This window comes from Polyergus mexicanus, unplaced genomic scaffold (assembly GCF_030449975.1).
Source record: "Polyergus mexicanus isolate NDT 795.1 unplaced genomic scaffold, iyPolMexi1.0 SCAF_26, whole genome shotgun sequence".
NCBI classification, from domain to species: Eukaryota; Metazoa; Arthropoda; class Insecta; order Hymenoptera; family Formicidae; genus Polyergus; species Polyergus mexicanus.
In genome coordinates this window covers 3087134-3112534 of record NW_027223346.1, presented here as the reverse complement: position 1 = coordinate 3112534, position 25401 = coordinate 3087134, and the positions used below count along the sequence as shown (strand labels likewise).

At 33.2% G+C, this 25401-nt stretch overlaps 5 protein-coding genes across 11 annotated transcripts in view; 2 read left to right on the top strand and 3 right to left on the bottom strand.

Annotated features, from left to right (window-relative positions):
- Window positions 1-244: 244 nt before the first annotated feature.
- Zdhhc8 (zinc finger DHHC-type containing 8) lies at window positions 245-5979 on the bottom strand. Of its 2 annotated transcripts, none has more exons than XM_070313928.1 (9): window positions 5541-5979; window positions 5267-5391; window positions 5007-5164; window positions 4753-4925; window positions 4446-4658; window positions 4234-4378; window positions 3399-3613; window positions 3159-3335; window positions 245-1515 (listed from the first exon to the last, which is right to left on the bottom strand). In XM_070313928.1, the coding sequence occupies exons 1-9, from the start codon at window positions 5630-5632 to the stop codon at window positions 804-806; spliced, it is 2010 nt and encodes a 669-aa protein (XP_070170029.1). In that variant the 5' UTR covers window positions 5633-5979; the 3' UTR covers window positions 245-803. The 2 variants fall into 2 exon arrangements, with proteins under 2 accessions (XP_070170029.1, XP_070170030.1); XM_070313929.1 differs by having other exon boundaries at window positions 4464-4658.
- An 850-nt stretch (window positions 5980-6829) lies between these two features.
- LOC138943375 (ribonucleoside-diphosphate reductase large subunit-like) lies at window positions 6830-10248 on the top strand. The gene is made up of 11 exons (XM_070314176.1): window positions 6830-6986; window positions 7078-7166; window positions 7344-7521; window positions 7596-7956; window positions 8038-8339; window positions 8445-8607; window positions 8697-9085; window positions 9149-9336; window positions 9432-9743; window positions 9862-10047; window positions 10125-10248. The coding sequence occupies exons 1-11, from the start codon at window positions 6968-6970 to the stop codon at window positions 10170-10172; spliced, it is 2235 nt and encodes a 744-aa protein (XP_070170277.1). The 5' UTR covers window positions 6830-6967; the 3' UTR covers window positions 10173-10248.
- A 1232-nt stretch (window positions 10249-11480) lies between these two features.
- On the top strand, window positions 11481-15846 carry LOC138943377 (rRNA-processing protein UTP23 homolog). The gene is made up of 4 exons (XM_070314181.1): window positions 11481-11754; window positions 12328-12545; window positions 12717-13288; window positions 15767-15846. Exons 1-3 carry the CDS (start codon window positions 11638-11640, stop codon window positions 13132-13134), a joined length of 753 nt encoding a protein of 250 aa, XP_070170282.1. The 5' UTR covers window positions 11481-11637; the 3' UTR covers window positions 13135-13288; window positions 15767-15846.
- Ge-1 (Enhancer of mRNA-decapping protein 4 homolog Ge-1) lies at window positions 14670-20324 on the bottom strand. Of its 2 annotated transcripts, none has more exons than XM_070314170.1 (9): window positions 20136-20324; window positions 19885-19953; window positions 19113-19318; window positions 18534-18913; window positions 18180-18448; window positions 16437-18085; window positions 16129-16336; window positions 15756-16046; window positions 14670-15624 (listed from the first exon to the last, which is right to left on the bottom strand). In XM_070314170.1, the coding sequence occupies exons 1-9, from the start codon at window positions 20144-20146 to the stop codon at window positions 15435-15437; spliced, it is 3273 nt and encodes a 1090-aa protein (XP_070170271.1). In that variant the 5' UTR covers window positions 20147-20324; the 3' UTR covers window positions 14670-15434. The 2 variants fall into 2 exon arrangements, with proteins under 2 accessions (XP_070170271.1, XP_070170272.1); XM_070314171.1 differs by lacking the exon at window positions 20136-20324 and adding an exon at window positions 20025-20123.
- Window positions 20325-22054: 1730 nt separating this feature from the next.
- The window catches only part of Dgk (diacyl glycerol kinase 1), a 112114-nt gene continuing 108767 nt past the window's right edge, over window positions 22055-25401 (bottom strand). For all 5 annotated transcript variants that reach the window (XR_011448464.1, XM_070314173.1, XM_070314174.1 and 2 more), the window contains one exon: window positions 22055-25281. Coding sequence is in view for 4 of the 5 variants with exons in the window: in XM_070314173.1 (XP_070170274.1) it covers window positions 25266-25281 (16 nt within the window). In the remaining variant the exon portion in view is untranslated. The remainder of the gene's footprint in view (window positions 25282-25401) is intronic.

The following is a 25401-nucleotide window of genomic DNA, read 5'->3' as shown; positions in this document are numbered from 1 at the left end:
GCCGATTTATCGGTGATGTTTCCAATAAAGATTAACCTCTGTGCGCTCGGGATATACTTTCGTTGACGTCTCCACGACTCGTTAATTCGGATCGTCAGTCAAACAGAACATTGTTATTGTTGACGAAACGGGACATATTTTGCTGCTATACATCTGGAATCTATTTTTTTTTTTTTTTTTTTTTGTATTAACGACTAAATCGATAATATTACTGAATACGACAGGACACTTGCATGCTGGTATATTTTTTTTTGTAAAATGTAAGTTTTTTACTGTCGTATTGTCGTAAGATCTTAATGCCGAAGGAAGAATCGGAAAAACAACGATTTATCGCATATATTTACTTTGCTTCATATAAATTCACACAATAAATCGCTTGTCAGCAAATATGGATCGAGTTTCTTACCGAGATTGAATGCCACATACACACACACACACGCGCGCATACTCACACGCACACACTCTGTTAATCACAAAATAATTCATGTGCATACACACACATCACTGATAGCGATTTATCCAGATTTACAATTGCCTGATGTAGCCTGATTACTGTGGTAAGTTCCAAGAATAACAGCGATCCCATGGTGCTAATAAAAGAACCAGCCACAATTTGCGTTTTAATTTAACCCTTATGTTAAACGCGATCTAAAGCATATCGATCGCGGAAGAATTCAGACGGATATCTCGTAAACGGAACTGTACATTCTTTCCTCGTTTGAATGTGAGATACGCAGACTGCTCGACGGCTCTCGTAAAATCTCCGTCCAGCCGCAGGATGGCACGGAGACGGAAAAACTGGGCTATACGGATATCTCGTAGTTCATGTCGTATACGCTTGCCCGATCCGGTGTCGGTGTCGTCGGTCTCTGCAACGATCTCGGATCATTAGGCGCCGAAACCATTTCCATCGAGTCAGTCATCTCGAGGGCTCTGACGAAGGACATCGGTCGACGCCGGGCGTCTCCCGATGTCGGTGTGGTGGGTGTCGCCATCGTAACCGCTTTCCGCTTGATCTGCGGCGACTGATGTGGCGGGAAGACTGGCACTCCACCTCTCATAGCTGGATGATACGCCGCTCTGGGTGCGTTTGTGGTATACTGCTGAGTTGTTGGGCTTGTGGGATTCGAGCGATAATAATCGTAGGGCGGGGGCGGCCGTTGGGAGGGTGACTGATGAGACACACCGCTCATCGCTCCTCCACCAGCGGCAGTAGGATAACTGCCGGGCGAATTGTCTTTCCACATGTAAACACCGCGCTGCGGTGAACCCGCCAATTCGCGTATATTGTCGACCGTTGTATTATTGGTTCTCGAGTACGGATGATCAGTGCTCTGTCGCACAAGCTCGCTTTCCGAGAGGAAACGCCGCTGCGGACTGTAGCCGGTAACAACGGTACTAGCAACGCTTATTCCTTGTGTATTGTTTCCTTGTTGTATGTCGTAATACGTTGGCGCTTCGTTCACGCCTATGAAATCCGGCCGACGAACCTGCGTCGGTGTACCCGGGTTTGATCTGTGAACAGACACGGTATTTTTTAGGTTTCTCCGAGATCTCCTCAGAAACGCAAAATGCTTTCGAATAATCGACAAATGCACAGTACAGTGAACCAAGATGAATATGCGAGTGCTTGAGCATTGTAGCCATACAAATACGGCTCTGGCGAGACATACAGGAGAGAGAGCAGCGCATCATTCCTGTTAAAAAATTAGCATCTATTCAAGAAACGTAAAAAATAGCGAATCTAAGATATATATATATATATACAGGGTGTCCAACAAGTAACTGACCAAACAAAAGGTGGAGATAGATTGGGTCAAACTGAGTCGAAAAGTCCTGAACCATTTTTTTTTTTTTATAACGCTTAATAAAGGAGTTATTATTGAGTAAAGTCTGGCCAATCAGCGCCAACCTTTAGCCGGGTGTACGTCAGTGAGCTGCGCGCCGTGAAGTGTGCCCCTCCGCATACTATCAGGCGCGCGGTTCACCGACGTGCGCCCGGCTAAAGGTCGGCCCTGATTGATCAGACTTTACTCAAAAATAACTTCTTTATTAAGCGTTGTAAAAAAAAAAGAAAAAATGATTTAGAACTTTTCGACTCAGTTTGATCCAATCTACCTTTCGTTTGGTCACTTACTTGTCGGATACCCTATATATATATATATATGTGTGTATGTGTGTTGTGTATGTCTATATGGGAGTGCGTGTATGTGTGTAAAAGTATATATATTTTTATAACCATGTTTTTCTATATATACAAAGATATAATGTAATATATGCAAGAAAGCATAATTGTAAACTACGGTATGTCCTCGTAGGATGAAGTTCGTGTTTACCTGCAGTAGGTTGCAACATGATGGTAGAAAGCAGCTCCTTGCAGTTACCACCCCCTGCAGTGGGACACAAACTTATCTATATACCATATATCTTGTAGTATATACATGCAAAAACTAATCCTCTACAATATTATTGTAAGCTACATTGCGCAATTTTCCTCTTTGACACGTTTTTTCGTCACTCGAAAGATGAGAATAATGGTGAACAGAAGAGGAGAAAGAAGAGCAAGAGTGAGGTGTTTGATAGTAAGGAACATAAGGACATTTTGACAAAACAGGCCGACATCGTGAGTCTGTTCTTTATAGCTGAAACAGCTACACTAGAATTTCTTTTTCTCTCCATATTGGAAGGAGAAAGATAAACTCTGAATTAGTGCAGCCAATTCAGCTCAATTCAGTTATGAAGAACAGACGCTATATAAAAGGATATAACAAAGAGGATATCATAAGAGGAATATCGTTCATTTTGTATATTGGCAGCGTGCTCAAGAGATGCAATGTAACTATTACTAGTGTGGCGCTTCCCTCTTGCTCTCTACATTGAAATAATTTTGTGCAATGTGAAAATCGCGACATATCGCGAAAATCGAAAGATATGTATATATATGTATAATTAAAAGTATAGTACATCAGAAATGTAATGCAAGTATTCAAATATTTTAAGAACCGATCAAATATAAGCACTCGATCAAAAAAACAATTTTGTTATTTTTGTATCACATGTAAATATATTTACATTACGATCAGAAGACGTTTTTCCAAGCTTAATCGAGCTATATATATATTTTTTGTTCTCTTTCAGATGTATAAAATATGATGTACCTTCGTATAGGACTGGATATGGCAAGTGGAGTAGGTACTCCAATAGCTTTGATGCGTTGTTGCATCGTCGGACTGGCGCCACCCGGACCTTGACTACGTTGGGGGACTGTGGCAGACGAACCACTCGTCTCCGGTGATAACGGATCGGGTGTATGACTTCGAGATCCGTTCATCCCTCTGCAAATACGACGAGTAACGCGAATATCATGAAAGAGCGTTTCGCATGTCAATCACATGTACCTTGGCCTCGGATGTGGACTGCCTCTAGGATAGTGTATTGGATGGCGAAGCTGCGATGACGGAGGATGCCTGGGAGATTCATTGTTCTCCACAGGTGGCAGGAAGAAATTGCTTTTGGAACCGTGTCTTTGCAACGGGGGCGTAGGTTCACAGTCGGCGGACTGAGACGCCGTCGGTTCCATATCTGTATCCGATCCATCTCGTCCGGGAGATAACTGTAAAGAGGAAACCAAAATGTTATCCATTTCATCTCAAAGGAAATGTTTCAAACAAGAGTATATTATAATATATACATTGTGATACATTACACATTTTCTATGGACATTAGGATCTGTTTATGGGATGGATATATGCAAACCATTGAAAATCAATAAGAACATTTCAGAACTCTGGATTGAGTGGAACTGATAGAGGAGGTATCATCGCTGGAATTCATACTCTACAGATATCATAAAAGAGATATGTAAAAATGTTTGTATATTAATATGTTTGTATAATATAATAATTTTATAATGAAACACCAAAATATAATACTAAGAAGCGCTAATATTATAAGAAACAATTTGCAAACAAGATTACTCATAAGTACATTTATTAACAATACTAACACTATATTACTAGCCATGCTTAGATACATGCTTCAAAACTGCATATAAGCAGAAAAAGGTGCTCAGAATGTAAGCTTTTAAAATTTGTCCATGTATTTGTAATTATATTAATAAATAATAAAAAAGTAATACGAGTCTTGATGATAATAGCTCAAGTCCAAACATTCTGAACCAAGATTGTCTTGTACATAGAGTAAGAAGACAAGCAAAACTGCACTAGCTCTTACCTTATTGTAAGCATTTGAACTGGCATTTCTAACACCATTGCTGCTATCCATGTAGGTCTTTACCTGGTTCTCACTGCCTATAGTAGATATCTCTGATGCACAAGCTCCACGTCGCTTTCCTGAATATTTATCAGGCTTAAGTAAACTGCAAAACACAGAGAAAATGCATTATAACAAAGTAACTTTTGTACAGAGAATTAATTTTACAATACCTTGGCTCCTTGCAATACCTTGGGTATTGTGGTCCAAACTGTGTATAACAGCAGTTGCGTAGACAACCACGTGAAAAAGGATTGTAGCCCCCATTAAATTTGCCTGTTACCTGTTCATTAGTGGTTCGGCCTCTGGAAACAAGGACTACATGAAAGCCAGTCAGTCCAAAGATTGGAATGAATAAGAGCACTACCACTCCCATGAGTACAAGTCTGTACTAAAGTTAAGGATCTCATAAAAATTGATGTTAGATTCACATACAATTTTTACCATTTTTTCTAAAATTATCTTTCATGTAAAGGATACGCAACAATAGTATTAACTTCACTCAGCTGCTGTTTATGTTCCAGTACATAATATAAACAAAGCCCGAATATACTGAGCATATGAAAACTGAGCGATAGAAGAAAAAAGAAGAAGTATCTATAATTCCTCCTACCAATGCAATTGTTCACCCATGGACAGTGATGATCAAATGTCTAAAAAAAAATATATAATTTATTTAAATAAATCATTGATTTGTTTCTCGATAAATGTTAACAAAAGAGAAACATACGTACCTCAATACAATGATTACAGACACTGCAATGCGAGCAACGTGGAGGTCGATAAAATTTGCAAGTGACACACCACTTCATACGTACAGTAATGCCATTGATCTCGACGCTCTTATATAAAGGAGCTCGAAAGTCATCCTCCCGCTCTTCGTCAGGAGGTGCTTTAAAAAGGAAAGAAAAAAAAAAAGAATTACTCCATTTCTGTCACATATGATAACTCACACTATATAAATACACAAAATATAATTCGCCTTGAATTATACCTTTCGGTATAACACCGGGATCCATAAATGTCGCCAGTGAGAAATTTATCACCACGAAGAAGGTGATGACTCCTTGCAGAGCTGGTACCCATAAACCCCATCGAGAAACGTAATAGTTCGAGCACCTGCGTGAAACACAAACGACAGCGATGTAAACTGATATTCTTGGCGGCGAGAAGGTAAAAAGATAAAGGAAAAAAAAAAATAGACACGGAGAGGCTCCCATCCATATCGGAATTCCGACAGACGTGATGCTCGCGCGACGACAACTTACGGAAAGATAAAGAAGAGTGCCGTAGTGCCGAGTAGGACCGTCCACGCGAACGTAGCTGGCAGATATCTTGTTTTCACGTCGCATTTCGGCATTCTGCACGCTCCACGATTCGTGATTCACCACGATTTAGCGCGAATTATTAATGGATAGGATTTCTGCTAGCGGGAAACATGGCCGCGTCCGCATCGCTTTATTTGCGACTCGTCCCGAGCCGTGTTGAAAGCACGGCCGCGCAGCCGGTCTAGCTGCCGTCCAAATGTCCGCGACACATGGGTCCGTCACTCGCGCGTCATTCCGGTAAAAACATCCGTGGTGTTATTAATATTTAACGGCTCCAGCATACAATGGATCTCCGAGAACACCACCTTGGTAACATACATATATAGCAGTGCATCTCACTGAATCTCGCGCGACAGCACGCGTTGTCAATCTCCCTCTTTGACCCCTTCATCCAGCACAATAAAGGTAAAGGTAACATTTCATGAGCAGTGAAAAAGCAGCAGCAGTTTAGTAACTAACTAGCATTGTTTGGTGATTTTACAGAATTGCTGCGCTGCCCATGAAATAGGTTTCCTGCAGTGTTTTAAATCGTTAAGCGGGGAACACACACTTTTGCATAAACGCATAATCATAAGCGTAAGAAATTTGATTGGTCAATTTCCTTATGCATAAGGAAATGGACCAGTTTACATGCAAAAGTGTGTGCTCCCCGCTTTAATTTCAATTTTAAGGGTATTTCTGTTTAGTAACCAAATTTGCAATCGGATTAATCTCAGTCAACCGACTAGGAAAAAAGTTCCCTGGACTAATCGGATTTGTAAACGTATCTATGGAGCGATCGGATTAGCTCATTAATAAGGGACTGTAGGATAGCGCGAAAATTTCGTAGAGAAGAAATTATTAATTTTAAGAAGAAATAGAAAAGTAGGTATGTATGTACTTTTTGTTATTCTCGTAATAATTAACTTTCATTCTCCTGGATTGGTTTAGGACATATTAAGATTGTGCTTAAGACGATCTTAAATAAATATAAGAACTAACTATGAATACCGGCCTGCGAGCTGCGTCTGAAGACTTAAGACGTAAGCGAATTGACCAATCAGGGTCGAACAGTAAGGCAGCCATATTGAAACGTAAGCTATGCTGAAAATTCCGTATGGTTGAAATTTTTAAGTTTTAAGTCTTACTGCTTAAGTTTTTTAATGTGCCCTAATAACTTCGCGTTATGACGGAAATGTTCAGTGGAAACGAACCTTTATTACATATATGCTCTTGAGATCCTAAGAACGTGCTCTCCTCTCCACTTCCGTTTCGCGGGTAAAATTTTTATAACGGTCAGTTAACGGTATCTGTGTAGAATTACGTAGAATTGAGCGAGAATTGTGTCAAAGTACTGACAAAAGTTGTTTTGAAAGTGAAAAAGAAACATGCATGTATTAAAACGCGGTAATTTAAAAATACATTTGTACACATTATGATATAACGAATTCTTGTCATTGATTTTCTGCCTTTAAACATATCTTTTATTTATTATTAGATGGACGTAAAGAACCTGTTCATTTCGATGAAATAACTGCAAGAATCGAGACATTATGTTACGATTTGGATATGAATTATGTGGATCCAGTAAGTATTTATTTATGTTATAAATAAAATAAGGAAATCAATCTGTTATAACTTTTGTTTATTTATATATTAATGTAATATTTTCTTGATACAGAGCTTGCAGGATTGATAACTTTATTATAATATATGCTAAATTGTGTCAATCTAAAAAGTTTATAATTTTTGTATTATTTACAGTCTGCGATTGCACTTCGCGTTATAACTCATTTGTATTCTGGAATAACAACAGTTGAATTAGACAATTTAGCATCTGAAATTGCAGCAAGTATGATCAATCAACATCCAGATTACGCAATTTTAGCAGCTAGAATTGCCATATCAAATCTGCATAAAGAGACAAAACAGATTTTTAGTGGTAAGAAATACATTGATACTGCATGATATATATTGTTTGCTATATAACTTATTAATATTTGTTATATTATGCAGAAGTGGTAGCTGATTTATACTATGCAAAAATCTCCACAAACAAATGTTTACCTATAATCAGTAAAAAATATTATAAAATTATTGAAAGCAATGCAGACAAATTGAATTCTGCAATAATATACGACAGAGATTTCAATTATAGTTATACTACATTTAAAATGTTGGAAACTAATCACTTATTAAAACTGAATGGAAAGGTTGTTGAAAGACCGCAGCATATGCTGATGCGAGTTGCTGTAGCTATTCATGCTGAAGATATTGATAAGGCTATTGAAACATATAATTTTTTATCAGAACAATATTTTGTATATCCTGCACAGACATTAGATACTGCATGTACCATTAAGCAACAAATGGCTAGGTGATTATTATTATTATTATTTTTTAAGAAGCAGATTTGTTAAATATGTAATGTTCTTTAATGAATATGATATTCTTATAGCTCATTTCTATTGACAATGTCTGGGGATAGTATAGATGGAATATTGGATACATTGGAAAAATCTGCTCTTCTTTGTTATTATAATGGTGAAATAGGATTCAATGTAAATTCCATTCGGGCAAAAAATACACCTATCAGAGGCACAGGAGGCGTGTCAAATGGATTGGTACCTATGTTGAAAGCATACAATACATCTATTGCAACTGTTTCTAGGAGTAACAAAAATACAGAACGAATTACTGTATATTTAGAACCATGGCATGCCGATATCTTTGAGTTTTTGGATCTCAAAAGGAGTATTGGTTATTATTTTTTGTTGTTTTCTCTTAGTACACTTTCTTGACACATGCACACACATATATATATACTTATATATAACATAAATATGTTTTAAATAATTATTATAGGTGAAGAGAAATTGAGGGCTAAAGATATGCTTTATGCATTGTGGACTCCAGATTTATTCATGGAACGTGTTTTTAATAATGAAGTTTGGAGTTTGATGTGTCCACATGAATGTCCTGCCTTAATTGAAGTATATGGTGATGAATTTGAAATGTTGTATACAAAGTAAATAATTAATATAATATTCTGAATAGTATAATACTTAAAATTAAATTATATAATGTTTATATGATTTATGAAATGTATATTTACAGATATGAACGAGAAAAACGCTTTCGGAAACAGATCAAAGCTAGAGTTTTGTGGAATCTCATTATTCAGACACAATTTGAAACAGGCACACCATATATAGTTTATAAAGATCATTGTAATAGTAAAACAAATCATGAGTATCTGGGTACAATTAAATGCAGTAGTTTCTCCACTGAGATTACTCAGTATTTAAGTTCTAATGAGATAGCTATGTGTAATACAGCTTCAATCGCTGTCAATATGTTTGTAGATTCTATTAAAAAAACTTTTGATTTTAATAAGCTTAAAGAAATTGTGAAAATCGTCACTTACAATTTGGATAAAATGATTGATGCTAATTTGTATCCTTTTCCGGAAATAAAATTGTCTTGTGACAGACATAGATCTATTGGTAAATATTTGTATATAATTTACATATTATGTATGATTTTTCAAAAATTTGTTTTTAAAACAGGTATCGGTATACAAGGATTAGCAGATGCATTTATCTTAATGAGATATCCGTTTCAAAGCAAAGAAGCTCATGAACTCAATATTCAAATTTTTGAGACCCTCTATTATGGTGCTCTAGAAGCTAGTTGTGAAATAGCCATTGAGAAAAGTCCACATAAATCATATAAACATAGTCGGGTTAGTGAAGGTGTAAGTATTCAGTCAATAAAAATATTGTTTCTTCAGGTACTAACTTTACATATAAAGGTTATTGAAGTATAAATCCAATTTTGCTTTTTTCATAGATATTGCAGTACGATATGTGGACTGTACAACCAACAAATTTATGGGACTGGAGCATATTAAAAAAAAAGATTGAAGTACATGGTGTGCGCAATTCTTTATTAATAGCGCAAATGTCAGATGCCTTTATGGCACAAATGTTAGAAAATAATATATCAGTTGAGCCATATAACAGTAACATATATATGATACATGCATTATCTAAACAATTCCGAATTGTCAAACCACGTTTGTTGCGAGATCTAATTGAAAAAAATCTTTGGGATCAAAACATGTGTAACAAAATCATTAATAATGATAGAGGATCTATACAAGTAAATAGCCATTATTTAATTTAATTATCTTGCACACAAAAAATAATCCTAAGCTATATAAATGTCTTTAAAAAAAACGATATATTGGAAAATAAACTTCTCTCATATCTGTCCATAGGATATTGAGGGTATACCAGACGAATTAAAACTCCTTTATAAAACAGCTTGGGAAATGCCACAAAAAGTTATTTTTGATATGGCTGCCTCTCGTGGACCTTTTGTCGATCAATCGCAATGTTTAAACGTTCACATGACTGATCCATTAGAGAAGCTTACATCTGTGCATTTTTATACTTGGGACTGCGTAAGTATAAAATATATATACATATTACTTTTTAATCATACATTAATGTTAAATATATTGTGCATTTTTATTTATAGGGCTTGAAATCCAGCATATGTCGTATCAATAGATCTGAAATAGCATAAAATAAGTGATAAGAAATTAAAGAAATTCAGATAAAAAGAAAATATATACATATATAAGATAAAGTAAAAATCAACTTTCTCATAGAAAAATAAAAAAAAATTTTTTTTGTAAAAAAAAGTAATATTGCTTAAACTTTTTTTTTTTTTTTACTGTAGGCGAAGATGCTATTATACTTTTTATAATTAATACATATAGGGAATGGGAAGAAATTCTCATATATATATATATATATATATATATATATATATATATATATATAAAATGATATATATATATATATATATACGCTCTGTCTCTTTTTAATTGCTCATTCGCTATGTCTACGTATCGCTTAGGGCCATGGCACATAGAAAAACTTAAGCAGTAAAGCGGGGACCACACACTTTTGCATAAGCGCATAGTCACAAGCATAAGGAAATTGATTGGTCCATTTTCTTATGCATAATGAAATTGACCAATCAAATTCCTTATGCTTATGATTATGCGCTTATGCAAAAGTGTGTGCTCCCCGCTTAAGTCTGCGGCACACAGTACGATTTTGCGTACTAGATCGCATGCGAGACATTTTGCTAGCAATTATAATGGCTATGCAACTTGAAATATTATGTGCTGCGTGTTGCTGTGCGTGCTAGCATGCTAGTTTTTGGTAATAGATTCGGTGCTATATTTTACTATGGTTTTGTTGCTAGCTGCAGACGATACTACAACAAAAAAATACAAATACAACGTAAAAAATAAAAATAATAATAAATATAAAGACAAAGGTTATAAATATATAAGTAATTATGTATTTTATTTATAATTATGGTGATATTAATTGAATATGTATATAATTAATTAAAAATGATAGATTTCCTAACCTAATAAAATTTTAAAAATTTTATTAATTCCACAATAAATATCTTGAATCGTATCTTGACTAGATAAGCAATCATTGGCTATTATCTAGAGCGTCTAGCGTCTTCTCGACCGCAGCCTATGAATACCGGCCATAGATATGTTTACAAATCCGATTAGTCTAGGGAACTTTTTTCCTAGTCGATTGATATGACTGCGATTAATCCGATTGCAAATCCGATTACTAAACGTAAACACCTAAGTGCTCGATTCTTGAATTCATTCGCAAGAGAAACCTATGCGCACATTCTGCTCTTACAGAAAAATTGCAAGTTGATTGGCTATTGCATGGCTTCTAGCCAATCAACTTGTAGATTTCTCATAAAAATGGAATTTGCGCATATGTTTTTCTTGCGAATTATATATATATAATTCAAGAATCGGGCCCCAGTGCTGTGTTTCGATTCCCCACCCGGGTGCACCCGATATTATAGTATATGTCACGTATACTATAATATCGGATGCATTCGGGTGGGGAATTGGAATACAGCCCAGAGTATAGCGTGAGAGCTAGGTTATATATATCTCTTGAATAATTTTTGAAAAAAGTTTAGTTGACATTTGAAAATGACTTTACGAAATAAAAAAGTTCGGAAAAATCTTGGGTTTTATGTAAATAATTACAAATTTCATCAACCATTTCAAATTCTTATTGATGGTACGTTTGCATTCGCGGCATTACAGGTTAGCTCCATATATATATATATTTTAGGTGATTTTTGGCGATTATTTGGTATATGTACCAGGATTGTCATTGATAGAGGTGAAGCTTATTCTGGTACATGTACCAGCAACTATTTCACTAAAATATACTGGTTCTTTTCTATACGCGCCAAAGATAATTTACTGTTATATAGAGACATGAGCTTCAAAGCATATTAAATACAAAAATAAATTTAACACAAATTGATATGTAAAAAGCATTGTATTATATTTGGCGCGTATTTGCAACTTACCAGTAACTAACAACATATACCCTGCTTCACTGCTTGGTATAGCGTGATATCAACCAGATAGATACCAAAATGGCTAGCCATGCCTCTGTCACAAATTATTAAGCACGCGAAAACATTCTGGTATACATTGGTACATGTACCAAACGATCGCCAAAAATCGCCTTTTATATATATATACATATATACACACACACATTATAATATATATACAGTATCAAATTTTCAACTTTCTATTAGATTTCAATGTTAAATTTATATTTATTTGTTATTTTTATAATTTGTATGCTTTATTACTTTTCAGAACAAATTCAACATACAGGAGCAACTTAAAAAATACTTTCAGTCTGAATTAAAGCTATTGACAACACCATGTATCATTTCTGAAACTGAAAAACTTAGCATTAATGGTGCTACACAAATAGTAAAACAATATGCTGTGCATAAATGTGGACATGAAAAGAAATCAATAAGCGGTTCAAAATGTTTACTATCTATGATAGGAAAAAATAATAGTTCAAGGTATACATTATATAAGTATTTCATGTATTATATATATAATTAAATTAAATATATATAATTATGAAGAATTAGATATATGAAATTAGGAGAAATAATTAAAATATACTAAGAAGTATACTTTTTAATATATATATATATATATATAAAGTTGTTTATGAAATTATGTTACAGATATATTATTGCAACACAAGATCGAGAGCTTCAAGATAAGTTGAGGCTAATTTCAGGCGTTCCTTTAATTTATTTACATGGAAAAACGCCTACACTAGAATCTCCTTCAGAAGCAAGTCGTAAATGCGCAGAAGTTATACAAAAAGATTTAGGTATGACTACATGGCAAAAAGAAAACATAAAAGTATTACAAGAACAAGCGGGAATAATACAACAAAAAGATGATAAATTAAAGAAAAGGAGAAAGATGGGAGGACCAAATCCACTTAGTTGTTTGAAAAAAAAGAAAAAACCAGAAATAATAATATCGAGCAAAAACGGTACAAAATCTGGTAAAATCAGAAAAAGAAAGATTAAAATAGCATCACACATTAAAGAGGCTTTAATAACAGAATTGAAGAATAAACGAGGGGCATAGAACCGTATATGAATCATGCAAATTTTGAACAATCTGTGAATATAACAGGAAGTAAAAATGTTAAAAAAAAATCATATGATAATTGAAAAAAAAAACAAGAAAAATATACTTTATTATATATAAGATACAATATATGTTGTATCTGTGTGTGAATGTAAGAGAATAAAGCATTTATTTAAATTTGTTCTAAGTTAAAATATATATGTATATACTCTCCATCTGCATGTTATTATATAGATATATTTGCTAATGAATATTTTCAATATAATGAATTATTAATTGATATGCATAAATTTTTAATGAATTTGAAAGAGATTTTAATACATTTTTTATAAATATGCCACAGACATGAAAGTTTAGAGAATTTCTGAAAGAATCTTCCTTGATTCTATAATATGCAGTATTAATATCAATAAAACTTTTCGTTATAAATGTAAGAGATGGTATTTATATTTAACATATAATAATTTATGATGTGCTTGATTTTATTTCTCTTTAAAGAAAAAGTAACACAGTTCTAAAGTAATTTAAAATCGATATTATTTAACCATGAAAAAATACAATATAAAAAAATTGAATAAAAAATAAATTCAATGTAGAGAGAAATGTACAATATCCTTTAGTAGTTTAGTACATTGGACAATATTGTACAATATTGAGAATATTCGCCATTCTCTCTTCAGATAATATCTGAATATATACATATAATTGATATAAATCTGGAATTAGGAACTTTCATATGTAGAGAGTACAAAATGCTGAAAAATAATCTTTTCAATGTGGCACAGTATTATTTACAATTATTTTTTAAGAACTTTCAGACAGATCTTCAAAATCCTATATTTAATGCTATATTGTATATATAATATAGTATTATATATATTATACTATATTATATATTTAAGATTCTTTTTTTTTGTAGTTATAAAAAGTGATAGATTTACATTTTTGATTTTAAAATAATCATAAAAGTTTTTTTTGAAAAGGATTTAGTTTAAATTTATAACAAATATTTATGTGCGCATGCACACACGCACACACACATACACATATATTAGAATATATATATATATATATATATATATATATATATATATATATATATATATTATATCCTTGAATATCATTTCTTAGATTGTAATGTGTTCAATTTTCTCCTCTCAACTCGAATATTTATATTATTTTATTAAATGATTATTTAACATATTAACAACTGCTATGTAGTACTACCTATGTAATATATCAACGACTGTTAATGTGTTAAATAATCATTCAACAAAATAATATAAATGTTTGAATTAACAGAAAAAAACTGAATACATTACAATCTAAAAAGTGATATACAAGTATTGATATATTAAGAGTCTTGAAGTTCAAAATTTTCTCATTACTTTATTTACAGATAGATCTGCCACTATAATTAATATAATGCAATATTTTTATTAGAGATAAATATTTGAATTAAATATAAGTAAAACAAATCCAATTTTATCATTCAAATGAATATAATTATTATTGTACTTATACTTATTTCAATATACACTTTTTCTAATTCATAAATTGCTAGTCACAAAAATATCTTTTAAATAAAAGACTGTGTTTATAAATGGCTATTAAACAAAAGGTTCTTTTAAAGCCAGATATTTTAATTAAAATTTTTTAAATCATATTTCCATAAGTATTATCCATGCGCTATATTTAAGGTCGGAATTTATGAAATATGAAGAAATATTGTTTATATTTAATTTCTTTTACTGTCTGCTAGCTTACAAGTGAAAATTCATCTTTATAGTCATTACACATCATCGATATAGCATCCTTCATGTAGTTTAATCAGAACAAAAAAAATATCTTTCTTTTATCAACATTAATACTGAATATTTTCTAGTATTAATCTATCGTCAAATCAACCATTTTTTTACATTCAACTTAAAACATTTCTTTTTTTTTATATATTTTCGCTCCTAGAATAAAATTAAGCAGTTTATATAAAAACTTTAAAAAAAATTTTCATTGTGAAGTATTTCAACAGATAAAAATGAATAACATAATTTATCGCACATATTAAAGGTATATAAACATTGTAAATAAAATTAGATCGGATTTCAATATATTTTGGTAAAGTATAGCACGAACGCTAATAAATTCATTTTTTAGGATATTTGTTCCACATTTTATATAAATCACTGCCAGTCTTAAACATGACTTCTGTGAATATTGCTTTTTAGATAAAAGTAGTCTTTAAACAGAACATATAAAATCTTATGTTGTATATTTAAATAATCTCACAAATGTGGCGGTCAAGGATGCTGATTTAATAGTGCACGCGCAGCCATAGCGAGCATTTTCATGCGACGTGTTGATCGATGATTCGGATTATTTGCTACAAACGCAGCCAATTGATTTTGCAGAGTTATTAGCACAGTGCCCATATGTTCTCGTGTTACAGGATCATTTGGATCTAAATTTAATATTGCTTCTTCTAGCCACCTGTATAATATATAAAAATATGATTCTTGTTTATAATATATTTAGTAATTTTGCAAATAAGACAAAAATTATTCTTTTTTATATCATAATATATATAATCTGTATAATTTGAATTAAAGAAAAATAATTACCTGTGTTTCAGTTCTGTACGATGTCCTAAATCAGCAGATAACTGCTGTACAAGCGAAAGAATCACAGGTTGCTGCAAGATGCATCTAAAACCTTGGCCTTGAACTCCTGCACACGAAAATACTCTCGAAGGCTCCGTTTTTTCACACACTAATACTACTAATCCTAAATCGCTTGCACTTAAAGCTTGTTGAAAAGCGGCATTTAATTGACCTCTTTGAAGAAGAGACATGACACGTGCTTGAGTATCAGCTACAGCAGCTACAGGTATAGCAGGTGTTGTAGCTCTTGATCTGCAAGTTTAGAGAAACATGTAATCAAATTTTTATCTGCATTTAGTAATTTTAAACTTCAAATTTGCGACATATTTATTACCGCGCACTAGAAATTTCTGTAAGTTGCTGACTCAGATTCTCCCGTATGGAATCACGAATTGCTCGAATGGTACTATCTTGTGTTGTCGTCAAAAGTCTATTCAGTTCAGTCTGTAATTCTTCACGTACTGATGTTGATAACGCTTCACTTAATTGTTCATTACGACGCTGACATTGCTTATCGACGATGGTGTCGATATGTTGTAGATCTATATAAAGAGATATTATATATATATATATATACATAATACACTCCCTGAAGAAACAATTATTCTCATAATAATGATGAAATATATGTAGACTACTTACATTCGTGAGTACCTTTAACAAAAACATCTTGAATTTGTTTAAACATAACTTGGCAAATTTTTTCCATGCCAGGTAAAATTAAACTTGTAAATATTTCTTTAAAGGCAGCGTCCAAAGCAGGTTTAGCTGCATTTGCAGCTGTCAGAGCTAAGGCATCCTTTACATGCGTACTGTTTATTAATTCAGTTATATTCTTCTGGAAGAGTTCATCCATTTGATTTGCATCTAATCTCATTTGATGCTTCAAAGGCATTATCATTTCTTCAATTGTATGTGGCAAAATACTTTCAATCTTATCTTTGATCGTTGTTTCAAATGTGTTTAGAAATTCATGTTGACGAGCCATTTGACTGTACAAAGTTTGTTCCAGATTCGCATTTTGCTGCTGAGATATTCTCGCCAATGCGGATTCTATTCGTGTGGATGCCGGCGATTCTTCTCGTAATCTGCTCACCTCTGCTCGCAATTCTTTTATTTCTTGGCACTGGTCTTGAATTATCTCTAAAATAGATTTCAACTTGTTGTTCAATTCAACATTATTGATATCACTACTTGGTCGCCACGATGTTCCAGTATCGTCAATTGAAAGGGACATCGCTTTCGGTTCATCTTTCGTCTTTTGCCTTTGTAGATTCTCATCAGGAAATTCCTCCGATTCTTGCATCGCATGTACATTTACATCTTTGAGCAAGACCATTGGAATATTAGACCAATCTTCGTCGTTTGTTTTTGTTTCTGATTTATTATCAATTTCAGTTTCTTCGTCTGGTTTAGTAAGAGACAAAATTTCTCTTACTTCTCTTGAAGGACTGCTACCGCAACTGGCAGGGGCTTGCTCCTCCATCTCGCTTTTTACAAGTGGTGGATCAGACACATTCAAAGCTTGCACTGCTTGTGCAAGAGAAGGACTGCTGGATAAAACTTTCCCTAATTCTGGACTTCCAGAATTAGACTCTAATTCGTTATTCTCTTTTTTTGCAGGTGAACTGAATGCATCAGGTGTCATCAGATTTAAGCCACTAGTATTATGATTAATCGTTGTTTCAATCGTAGTGGATAAAGAGCGCTCTCTTTCACAATTTTCATCGGAAATGCCATTGTGAGTGACAGTTGCCATATCCGGCAAATCTTCGGAATAATCTAGCGAATCATGAGTAAGTGTATCTATAAGATAATTGCCACTTGCTTGTGAGGCAGGTTTGAAGGCAATGTGACACTCTTGTAAAGACTTTGGTTGAACCAGGTACATATAAATAACAAGTTGTTCATCACTTTCTTCGATCTCTTCGCATGTACATAGATCTTCCAATGATTCGCCAGTCGATCGAATCTTACGTTGATCAGCATCAACGATTCCAAAACTTAGAATTGGATATGGCAGGAGAAACTCTGATACCGTACTTATGCATGCCAATGCTTCACCTTTGTCCTTTGAAAGACTTAATATATATAAAATTTTATTATAAATATCCGATAGGAATAGATATCCAGCACTAAGATCTAAGCCTGCTTTCAGCACTGGCATTTTACCAGTAGAAGGATTTGGAGCAAACTTGATCGTTTGTAAACAAGTCCACAATTCGCACGACCATACTTTCAGTTCTGAATTATTGTCACATCCTGTCACAGCAAACCTCCAAAACTGAACACTAAGAAATAAATAATAACCCCTTTGAATTATGAGTCTATTTAATGGATAAAGATATGCATATCAAACTTAGTTAATATTTTTAGGGTACTCACTCAGGTTGATAATTTTTATGATCATCAAGAAAAAATAGGCAGGAGATAGGTCGTCCTCCATGAGGTTTCCATTGATGTAAGCACCGTGGTTGTGGTTGACCATTATGTGAAGTATTATGTAGGAAGACTTGGAAGAATTTTATCTCTCCATCTGTACTAGCTGTTGCTAATGCAGTACCATCTGGACTAAGCGTTGCTTCAACAATTGTTCCTGAATGTTGATCAATTTCCATCATTCCTCCACTTTCTTTAACAGCAGGATTTGTTACCTATGATAGAAGAAAGAGGATAAAAATATTTTCCGATTATATATTTTCACTTAAAGCTATGGTCAAATTGTATGCTTAAATATACCTCTATTGATCTAAATCTTGATGACATTGTTGCAACCGACCATAATTCAACTTTAGAACCACGAGTGAGAACTAACAATTTTGATACTTCATCTCCATCAGAAGCATCATCCTCTGGAATGTATGGGCACCAGATTACTCGATGACTAGTCGGAGAAACATCTTCCGCATCTACTTGTAATACTAAACTGCACAATAATTCAGATGGTGTCGGTTCAATTGTATGTATAAAAAGAGATCCTGTATAATCGATACATGCAAGAATTGCATTTGAAACATGGGCAAATGCAAGATCTTGAATAGAACCACGCATTCCTCGCAGTAGAGCTCTATGTTCCAACTCCTTGTAAACAACACGAACTAACCCACCACCGGTACCAACTAAAAGATAGAAAAAAGTTTATCTAAATAGAAGTATAATAATCTAAATCTAATTAATTTTTTTTTAGATATAAATATTTATTTTAAGAACCAACTTTAATAATTAAAACATAATCGTATATAAAATAAAGCAGGAAATATTTTGATTACATTTGCAGAAACATTATAAATGGTAAATCAACAATTTATTAAATGTTACCTTTTATGCCATAGGCTAAATATTTTCCAGATACATGAACAGCCAACAATTGGCCTGTATAAAGATGATGATCCCATGTAAAGTCAACAATATTTTTCAACTTTACCTTTGAGCTACCATGATCATGATCACCGGGAGAAGGGATAATAGTTACATTTATGCTACATAATTCTACCGAATGTTGATCTTCTCGTCCATTGAACTCCCTGTAGAAATAGAATACTATATATAAGTCTCTTTATACAAAATAAAATCATTCTACATGTTACAATTATTAATGCTTTCCTCTTAAATATAAAGAAAAGGAAATCAAATATAAATACCAAGGATACATTAATGAAAGAATGTGCTGTAATAAGCATTCACATGGAAATTTGAGACAGTTGAATATATTAGTTGATACAATACTTCAGATAAGAGTCATAAAACCATGATACATACAATTTATCACTCAAAATGCAATATATTTCAATTTCCCATATAAAATATCATAAAAAAGATGATTTAGAAATAAATGTAAAAGTTTATAATAATAAGCAGAAATGATTAGACGACAGATGCAAATTAGGAAATTATTATAATTTTTTTTGCAGTATAGCAAACATTGGACTTTCGAAATTTTGTGAATAATCTTCTTTTATCTTCTTATATTTCTAGGAGAGCTGGATAAGAGATATAGCAATTGCAATAATGTCTGCATTCGGTTTTGCTATTTGCCATAAAACCCGTGACATGATTTCTAAAGCGTATTTGATCTCTTGGAGATGCTTACACTGTCTGCTGATAGTGGAGATGCCTTAAATTGCCCTCCCCGGTTTTGCTCATATTGCCAGTCGCGTTCCTGCAAAATAGCAAATTTACGAAATCTCAGATTATATTATACGCGCCCGGCTCGTCTAAGTGATTCCTAACCTTAACCGGTGTAATTGGTATATGTAACATGTAACATGCCCTCCCTCCCGTCCGCGAAATATGATATGATATGTTACAAGATCGCTCTCATACGTATACTCGAATACGCACCTCTCAGGCATAAATGCCGTCGTATCGCTCGTTCAGGATGAATGATTAATCAATGAATAATCGTGCATTCATCACCGGCACGTGATGATCGAAATGATATTAGTACGAACGTAAAGTCAATTCGATAAATTTCAACTAGAGGCGACCCTTATCTACTTATCAGTAAAGCCTATCGCACAATGCAAAGGTATAGTAGAGTCCTATATAATCAGAGAAGCGACATCGTTAAGCGGGGCGCACACACTTTTGCATAAGCGCATAATCAGAAGCATAAGGAATTTGATTGGTCCATTTTCTTATGCATAAGGAAATTGACCAATCAAATTTCTTATGCTTCTGATTATGCGTTTATGCAAAAGTGTGTGCTCCCCGCTTATGCATGAACGCAGTGAGTTTCGTCACCCCCCGTAAGGGGGGGGGGGAGGCTCCACTTCCGGAGGATATAACCTAACCCAAACCTATTCTGATTTAAAATTAAAATTTGATTCAAGTTAAGTTATATAACTCAAATCAAATTTTCGTTTCAGATCTAACTTTAACTTTAAATATCTCAAAAATTATAAAAGACCACCGATTAAGTTATGAGAAAAAGTTACTCAGGATTTTGTCCTTGACAACATATGTCAAGGTCAACATCACTGAAGCTGCATGGGTCCGTTATAGTAAATAATTACTCTTTTTTGCTTCTACTAGTGTGTACATTTCATCATTACATTTTATACCACCACTTCTGAATCACTCTGTATATAAAAGAGAAATAAAATATATAAAATGTATTCTCTCTCAATTTGCGATTCTATACTCTGTCCAGTGAGAGAATAACCACGGTTTACGCATAGATGAGCAAAGTGGAGAGAGCGTGGCGCGCTACTCGATACTGTATATGTAAATACGGCGCGCTCGGGCTCAATTATAATTTCAAATAAATAATATAAAAAATCGAGATTGTTGTAATATATTTAAATTACACAGCTGAATGTTTATGATTTACGAGATAATTAATAATAATAACATTTTTATTAGAGATCTCATTGTGGAGAATTTTAGATTTTGGGGGACTTTGTGATTCTTTATTGGCAGAAAAAAAAAGAAAGCAGTATGGCGTAGGGGGACTTTTTATGCATTTCGTGGACGGAGACCTATAGCGAGATTCAGTAACTTGCTATCGATAATTTTCGATATCGTTAACTAGCGACAGCCAATTAGCAAGGACAATCCTGGTGAAAAGCGCAACCCTCATAGGCTATCGCTCGCTAACGCCAACGATAATCGTCGCTAAGACGTTAGAGAATTTCGCTACTGTTCTCTAATGTCTTAGCGACGATTATCGTTGTGGTTAGCAAACGATAGCCTATGAGAGTTGCGCTTTTCATCAAGATTGCTCTTGCCATTGGCTGTCGCTAATTATGACGATACCGAAAACTGTCGATAGCAAGTTACCGAATCCTGCTACTGCCCGAAACGGACCAGTTTTCGGACCATTCTCTCGCTGGACGGAGTATATGCATACATCAATATATTTGAGCGTATTTTTCTTAAAATTGAAGGAATTAATCGAACATAGTAATTTCCACTTAATTTTAAGAAAAAGATTGCAAGATTTTAAGAAAAGCTTTATCTTAAGTCTGAAGAAAGTCTCAAAGAAGATAAGGATAACGAGAGATTTTTTTGAGAGAGAATTTTTATCTTTTGAATATATAACATATTTAGAAATGTTAAAAAGAAAAACATATAATTTAAAAATTAATTCTGACAAGTCTAAAATGTATGCACATGATTAAATTCTTAAACATCTAATGTATACACACTCATGAAATCGGAAGATTATTTGTATCATGCGAATATTTCATTTTTACCGCTTGTGAGTGACGAACCGTAATTGACTTGAAATTCTGAAAAATTAAAAAGTCATTAATAGAAAAATATACGTGATATAAATTTACACTTTATTTCTTATATATTATATTACACTATAGACAGGCTTTTTTCATTCGCGTACGTGTCTATCCTTTGGAAAATGGCAGTAGTGCTCAAACGTACATATATAGACCCAAAAAAGATGGCAGTAAATTCAGCTAATGTCGGATATTCGTAAGTAGCGCTTAACGACTATAACGCGTACGTAATCGTATGTTAGATGTAATTGCGGATCATCATCGAAAGCGAGAGGAGAGAAGTGTGAATCGGATTGAAATAATAATTAATATAATAATTCTGCTTTCAATAAAGCTCAATATTTGCACCTTATTAGCAACATGAAGTTCTTCTGTAATTTGCTACATACTTTAGTTATACGAAAAATAGATGGATTGAAAGAAAATTACAGAGAAATTCGTTTTTCTAAATTAAATTGCTAATTTAGATCGAAATTTGTGAAGCTATATGCATTGCTTTCTTTCTGTTCTTTTTCGTTTTTAATGTATTAATCTCGCGAGGAATTTTTCTTGTTTAAAATTCGTTAACGGTCCAAAAAAAAAACTGTTATTTTAGTATAACAGATTTCCATCCTAATCTTACAGATATTTATTTTATTTGCACTTAATTCTACTAAGTAATCTTTATTGTCTACGATATTTCTTTTTTCATTATTATTATACATACTGGATATTCATCACTTATTCTGCATATCGTGCAAAATTAGTTATTCATTCATTTTCATTTTGCTTTAGAATTATACGTAAAAATTAATAATTTATTATAATAAAATTCTAATTTATAAAGTTTAGATCCGATCCACGCTTCGCTATTGCATGTACTTTCTTTACGACGAAATAGCTATATAGAGTGTCCTAAAACTATTGTACTTCCTCTTAATAGTAGATTCTTTAGAACATTTCAAGACGAAAATTTTAATACTTAATTATAATAAAAAAGACGCTCCATTCATAGAAGCACTTTTCTCACTTGTCATTTCGACGTACCTGAGCACGCAAAATTTCAGCCCTGTCATTCGTAAAATATAATCGCTTCCCGTTTAAAAACTATTATATAGTCTCGACATTTTTGTATTAGGATTTTCGTCTTGAAATGTTCTAAGGAATCTGCTACTAAGAGGAAGTACGATAGTTTTAGGACACCCTGTTATGTTCTTGAAATACTAAATGTTTGCTAGATTCTTCTTGGAATATCGTCTACACATAATACGGTATCTTCCTTCCGACTCTTGTCTCGGGAATTATTTAGAGATTGTTCCTGCAAATTGTGTATTCGAATTTCCAAGAAATCCTCAAGCAAATGCCTTACTTTTCGTACTGCCGCATAAATGAGTAAATTTTTTGGGTCTTTTTATATCATATATAATGTTACACAATGACAAAGCACACTGAGACACTGCGCCAATCCAATAGAAAAACAATATCGTCGTTATTCTATCGTTAATATTCACATGTCGAATGGACCGCAGGGATAGATCCCTCTGTTTGTCCTCGCGACGATTTTTTATTTTCCTCTTCATTTTTCGTTCCCCTAAAATTCGATCGCTAATAGGTAACAACTCGAAAATTAAGACTTTTTATTGATTACGAGTTTTATTTATAAGCGTAGTATTTCAATTACTCTAATGACTATAATCAATCGCGTTAATCGTCACGGAAGATTACGATAAAAAACAATGACGATCGTGAGCGACCGTTGCTTGGAGAAAGGCTAAGCAATCTACTTTGCGGAGATAATGTTGTACTTTGAATCATCATAAATGTAAATTCTATGCAATTTCCACTTATACAGTATTTTCATATATATATATATTTTTTTAAATAAGTTTCTATAGTTTATTCCGCATATAGTAGACGCAAGTAAAATCTAGATAGCCATGAGAAATGCCGCAAAAATGACGGTTTTAAGCATCTTATAAAAGATTAAAATTTTGGTCTGCACGAAGATATGAAAATTTAAAATCGTCTTTGTTTATATATCGAGATGGTCCCTGCGGGATTTTAAATCGTATTTGCTATATTATTCCTTTGGCTGCATATATATATAATTACAAAAACATAAAATTTCGTTTCACTACATTAGATTCAAAATTGATATATATCTCAAATTTCAAATAAACGGTACATTTAATGGTTATATTAGCTACTTCTTTTATTAACATTTACGGAAATATTACGGAAATAATATAAAATTGCGCGATCATTATTAATATATAAAGTTTTAATCGGAGTTACTGTAGCAGACGAGAAGGGAAATGTTTCGAAGCATTCATTATTTAAATCAGTATAGGATCACCAATAGTATATAAAATACTGGCGTTTGTATGCGTAATAAGAGAACATATATTAATAAATTTTCGAGAAATTTACTTATAATTCTTTGCAAGCACAAAGTGCAAAAATAGTTGAAGTATATAAGAGACTATGAAAAGTAATAATTACAAGCATTAAAAAAGATATTATAAATATGATATATACAGATGCAAATTATATATTTATTATCGAGACTTATAATTCGCATGTGAGTTAAATGATATCTATTAATTCCGTAACTCGTAAGATTCATAATTTCTCATAACTGTTAACAACCAAACGCACATATTACAACGTGCTACGCAACCGCAACTCGGTCGTTGATATGCTCGTGATATATTGCTCTGACTTATAAAATACGAAAAATAAATAAATAAATACATTGAATAAATAAATAAATAGGTTCTAATTCATATCTAAACGTTTACGACTAAGCCTTATAAAAAACTTAGAGTTAAGAGAGGAAGGTATGTGTGACTCGTGAGATTGACGGACGGATTCGTGCAAAGGAGAACCAGAATTAGGAATATATCATGTATCACGTAAGCGAAAATATGTCGACTAGTCCAGTCTACATCTGTTTGCCCATCCTTTTTACGCTAAAAGTGCTAATTGTTCGGCGATAGATCTTAAAAGAATTATATCCACGTACGCACTAAATTGAAGTGGTTGTCACAACTCCCACTCTCGTTTGCACGACACCGCACAATTCGCCTGTGTTGCCCATTTCTTGCAAAAATATGTGCACCCATCGGTCTGCACACATGTAAAAAGCAGCAGAATTCGAAAACACGAAAGCTCTCACCGAGCAATTGATGACTTGCGCGAAGTAACTTGACCCTTAATTGAAAGGACGACATCTTTGCAAACAAGTTTGCTTTCGCTAAATCTGAAAGATACTTTAATCACAATTTTTTTGTTAATATAATCTCTATTGACTCGCACAGCTGAAAAGCAATACGTAAGTTAAATGACAGAATTATTATGACTTATCGTATGGCGAATTGATTCTTTTCCAC

Coding starts and splice junctions, on each gene's coding strand:
- LOC138943377 (XM_070314181.1), top strand. CDS start 11,638: ATGACTTTACGAAATAAAAAAGTTCGGAAAAATCTTGGGTTTTATGTA. Junction 11,755..12,327: donor TTGCATTCGCGGCATTACAG/GTTAGCTCCATA, acceptor ATTACTTTTCAG/AACAAATTCAACATACAGGA. Junction 12,546..12,716: donor GGAAAAAATAATAGTTCAAG/GTATACATTATA, acceptor ATTATGTTACAG/ATATATTATTGCAACACAAG.
- LOC138943375 (XM_070314176.1), top strand. Junction 7,522..7,595: donor GACAAAACAGATTTTTAGTG/GTAAGAAATACA, acceptor TATATTATGCAG/AAGTGGTAGCTGATTTATAC. Junction 9,337..9,431: donor ATAGTCGGGTTAGTGAAGGT/GTAAGTATTCAG, acceptor CTTTTTTCATAG/ATATTGCAGTACGATATGTG.
- Ge-1 (XM_070314170.1), bottom strand. Junction 19,319..19,884: donor CTCCACTATCAGCAGACAGT/GTAAGCATCTCC, acceptor CTATTTCTACAG/GGAGTTCAATGGACGAGAAG. Junction 18,914..19,112: donor TTTAGCCTATGGCATAAAAG/GTAACATTTAAT, acceptor TCTATCTTTTAG/TTGGTACCGGTGGTGGGTTA.
- Zdhhc8 (XM_070313928.1), bottom strand. CDS start 5,632: ATGCCGAAATGCGACGTGAAAACAAGATATCTGCCAGCTACGTTCGCG. Junction 5,392..5,540: donor GCACTCTTCTTTATCTTTCC/GTAAGTTGTCGT, acceptor TGTTTCACGCAG/GTGCTCGAACTATTACGTTT. Junction 1,516..3,158: donor ATATCCAGTCCTATACGAAG/GTACATCATATT, acceptor GTCTGTTCACAG/ATCAAACCCGGGTACACCGA.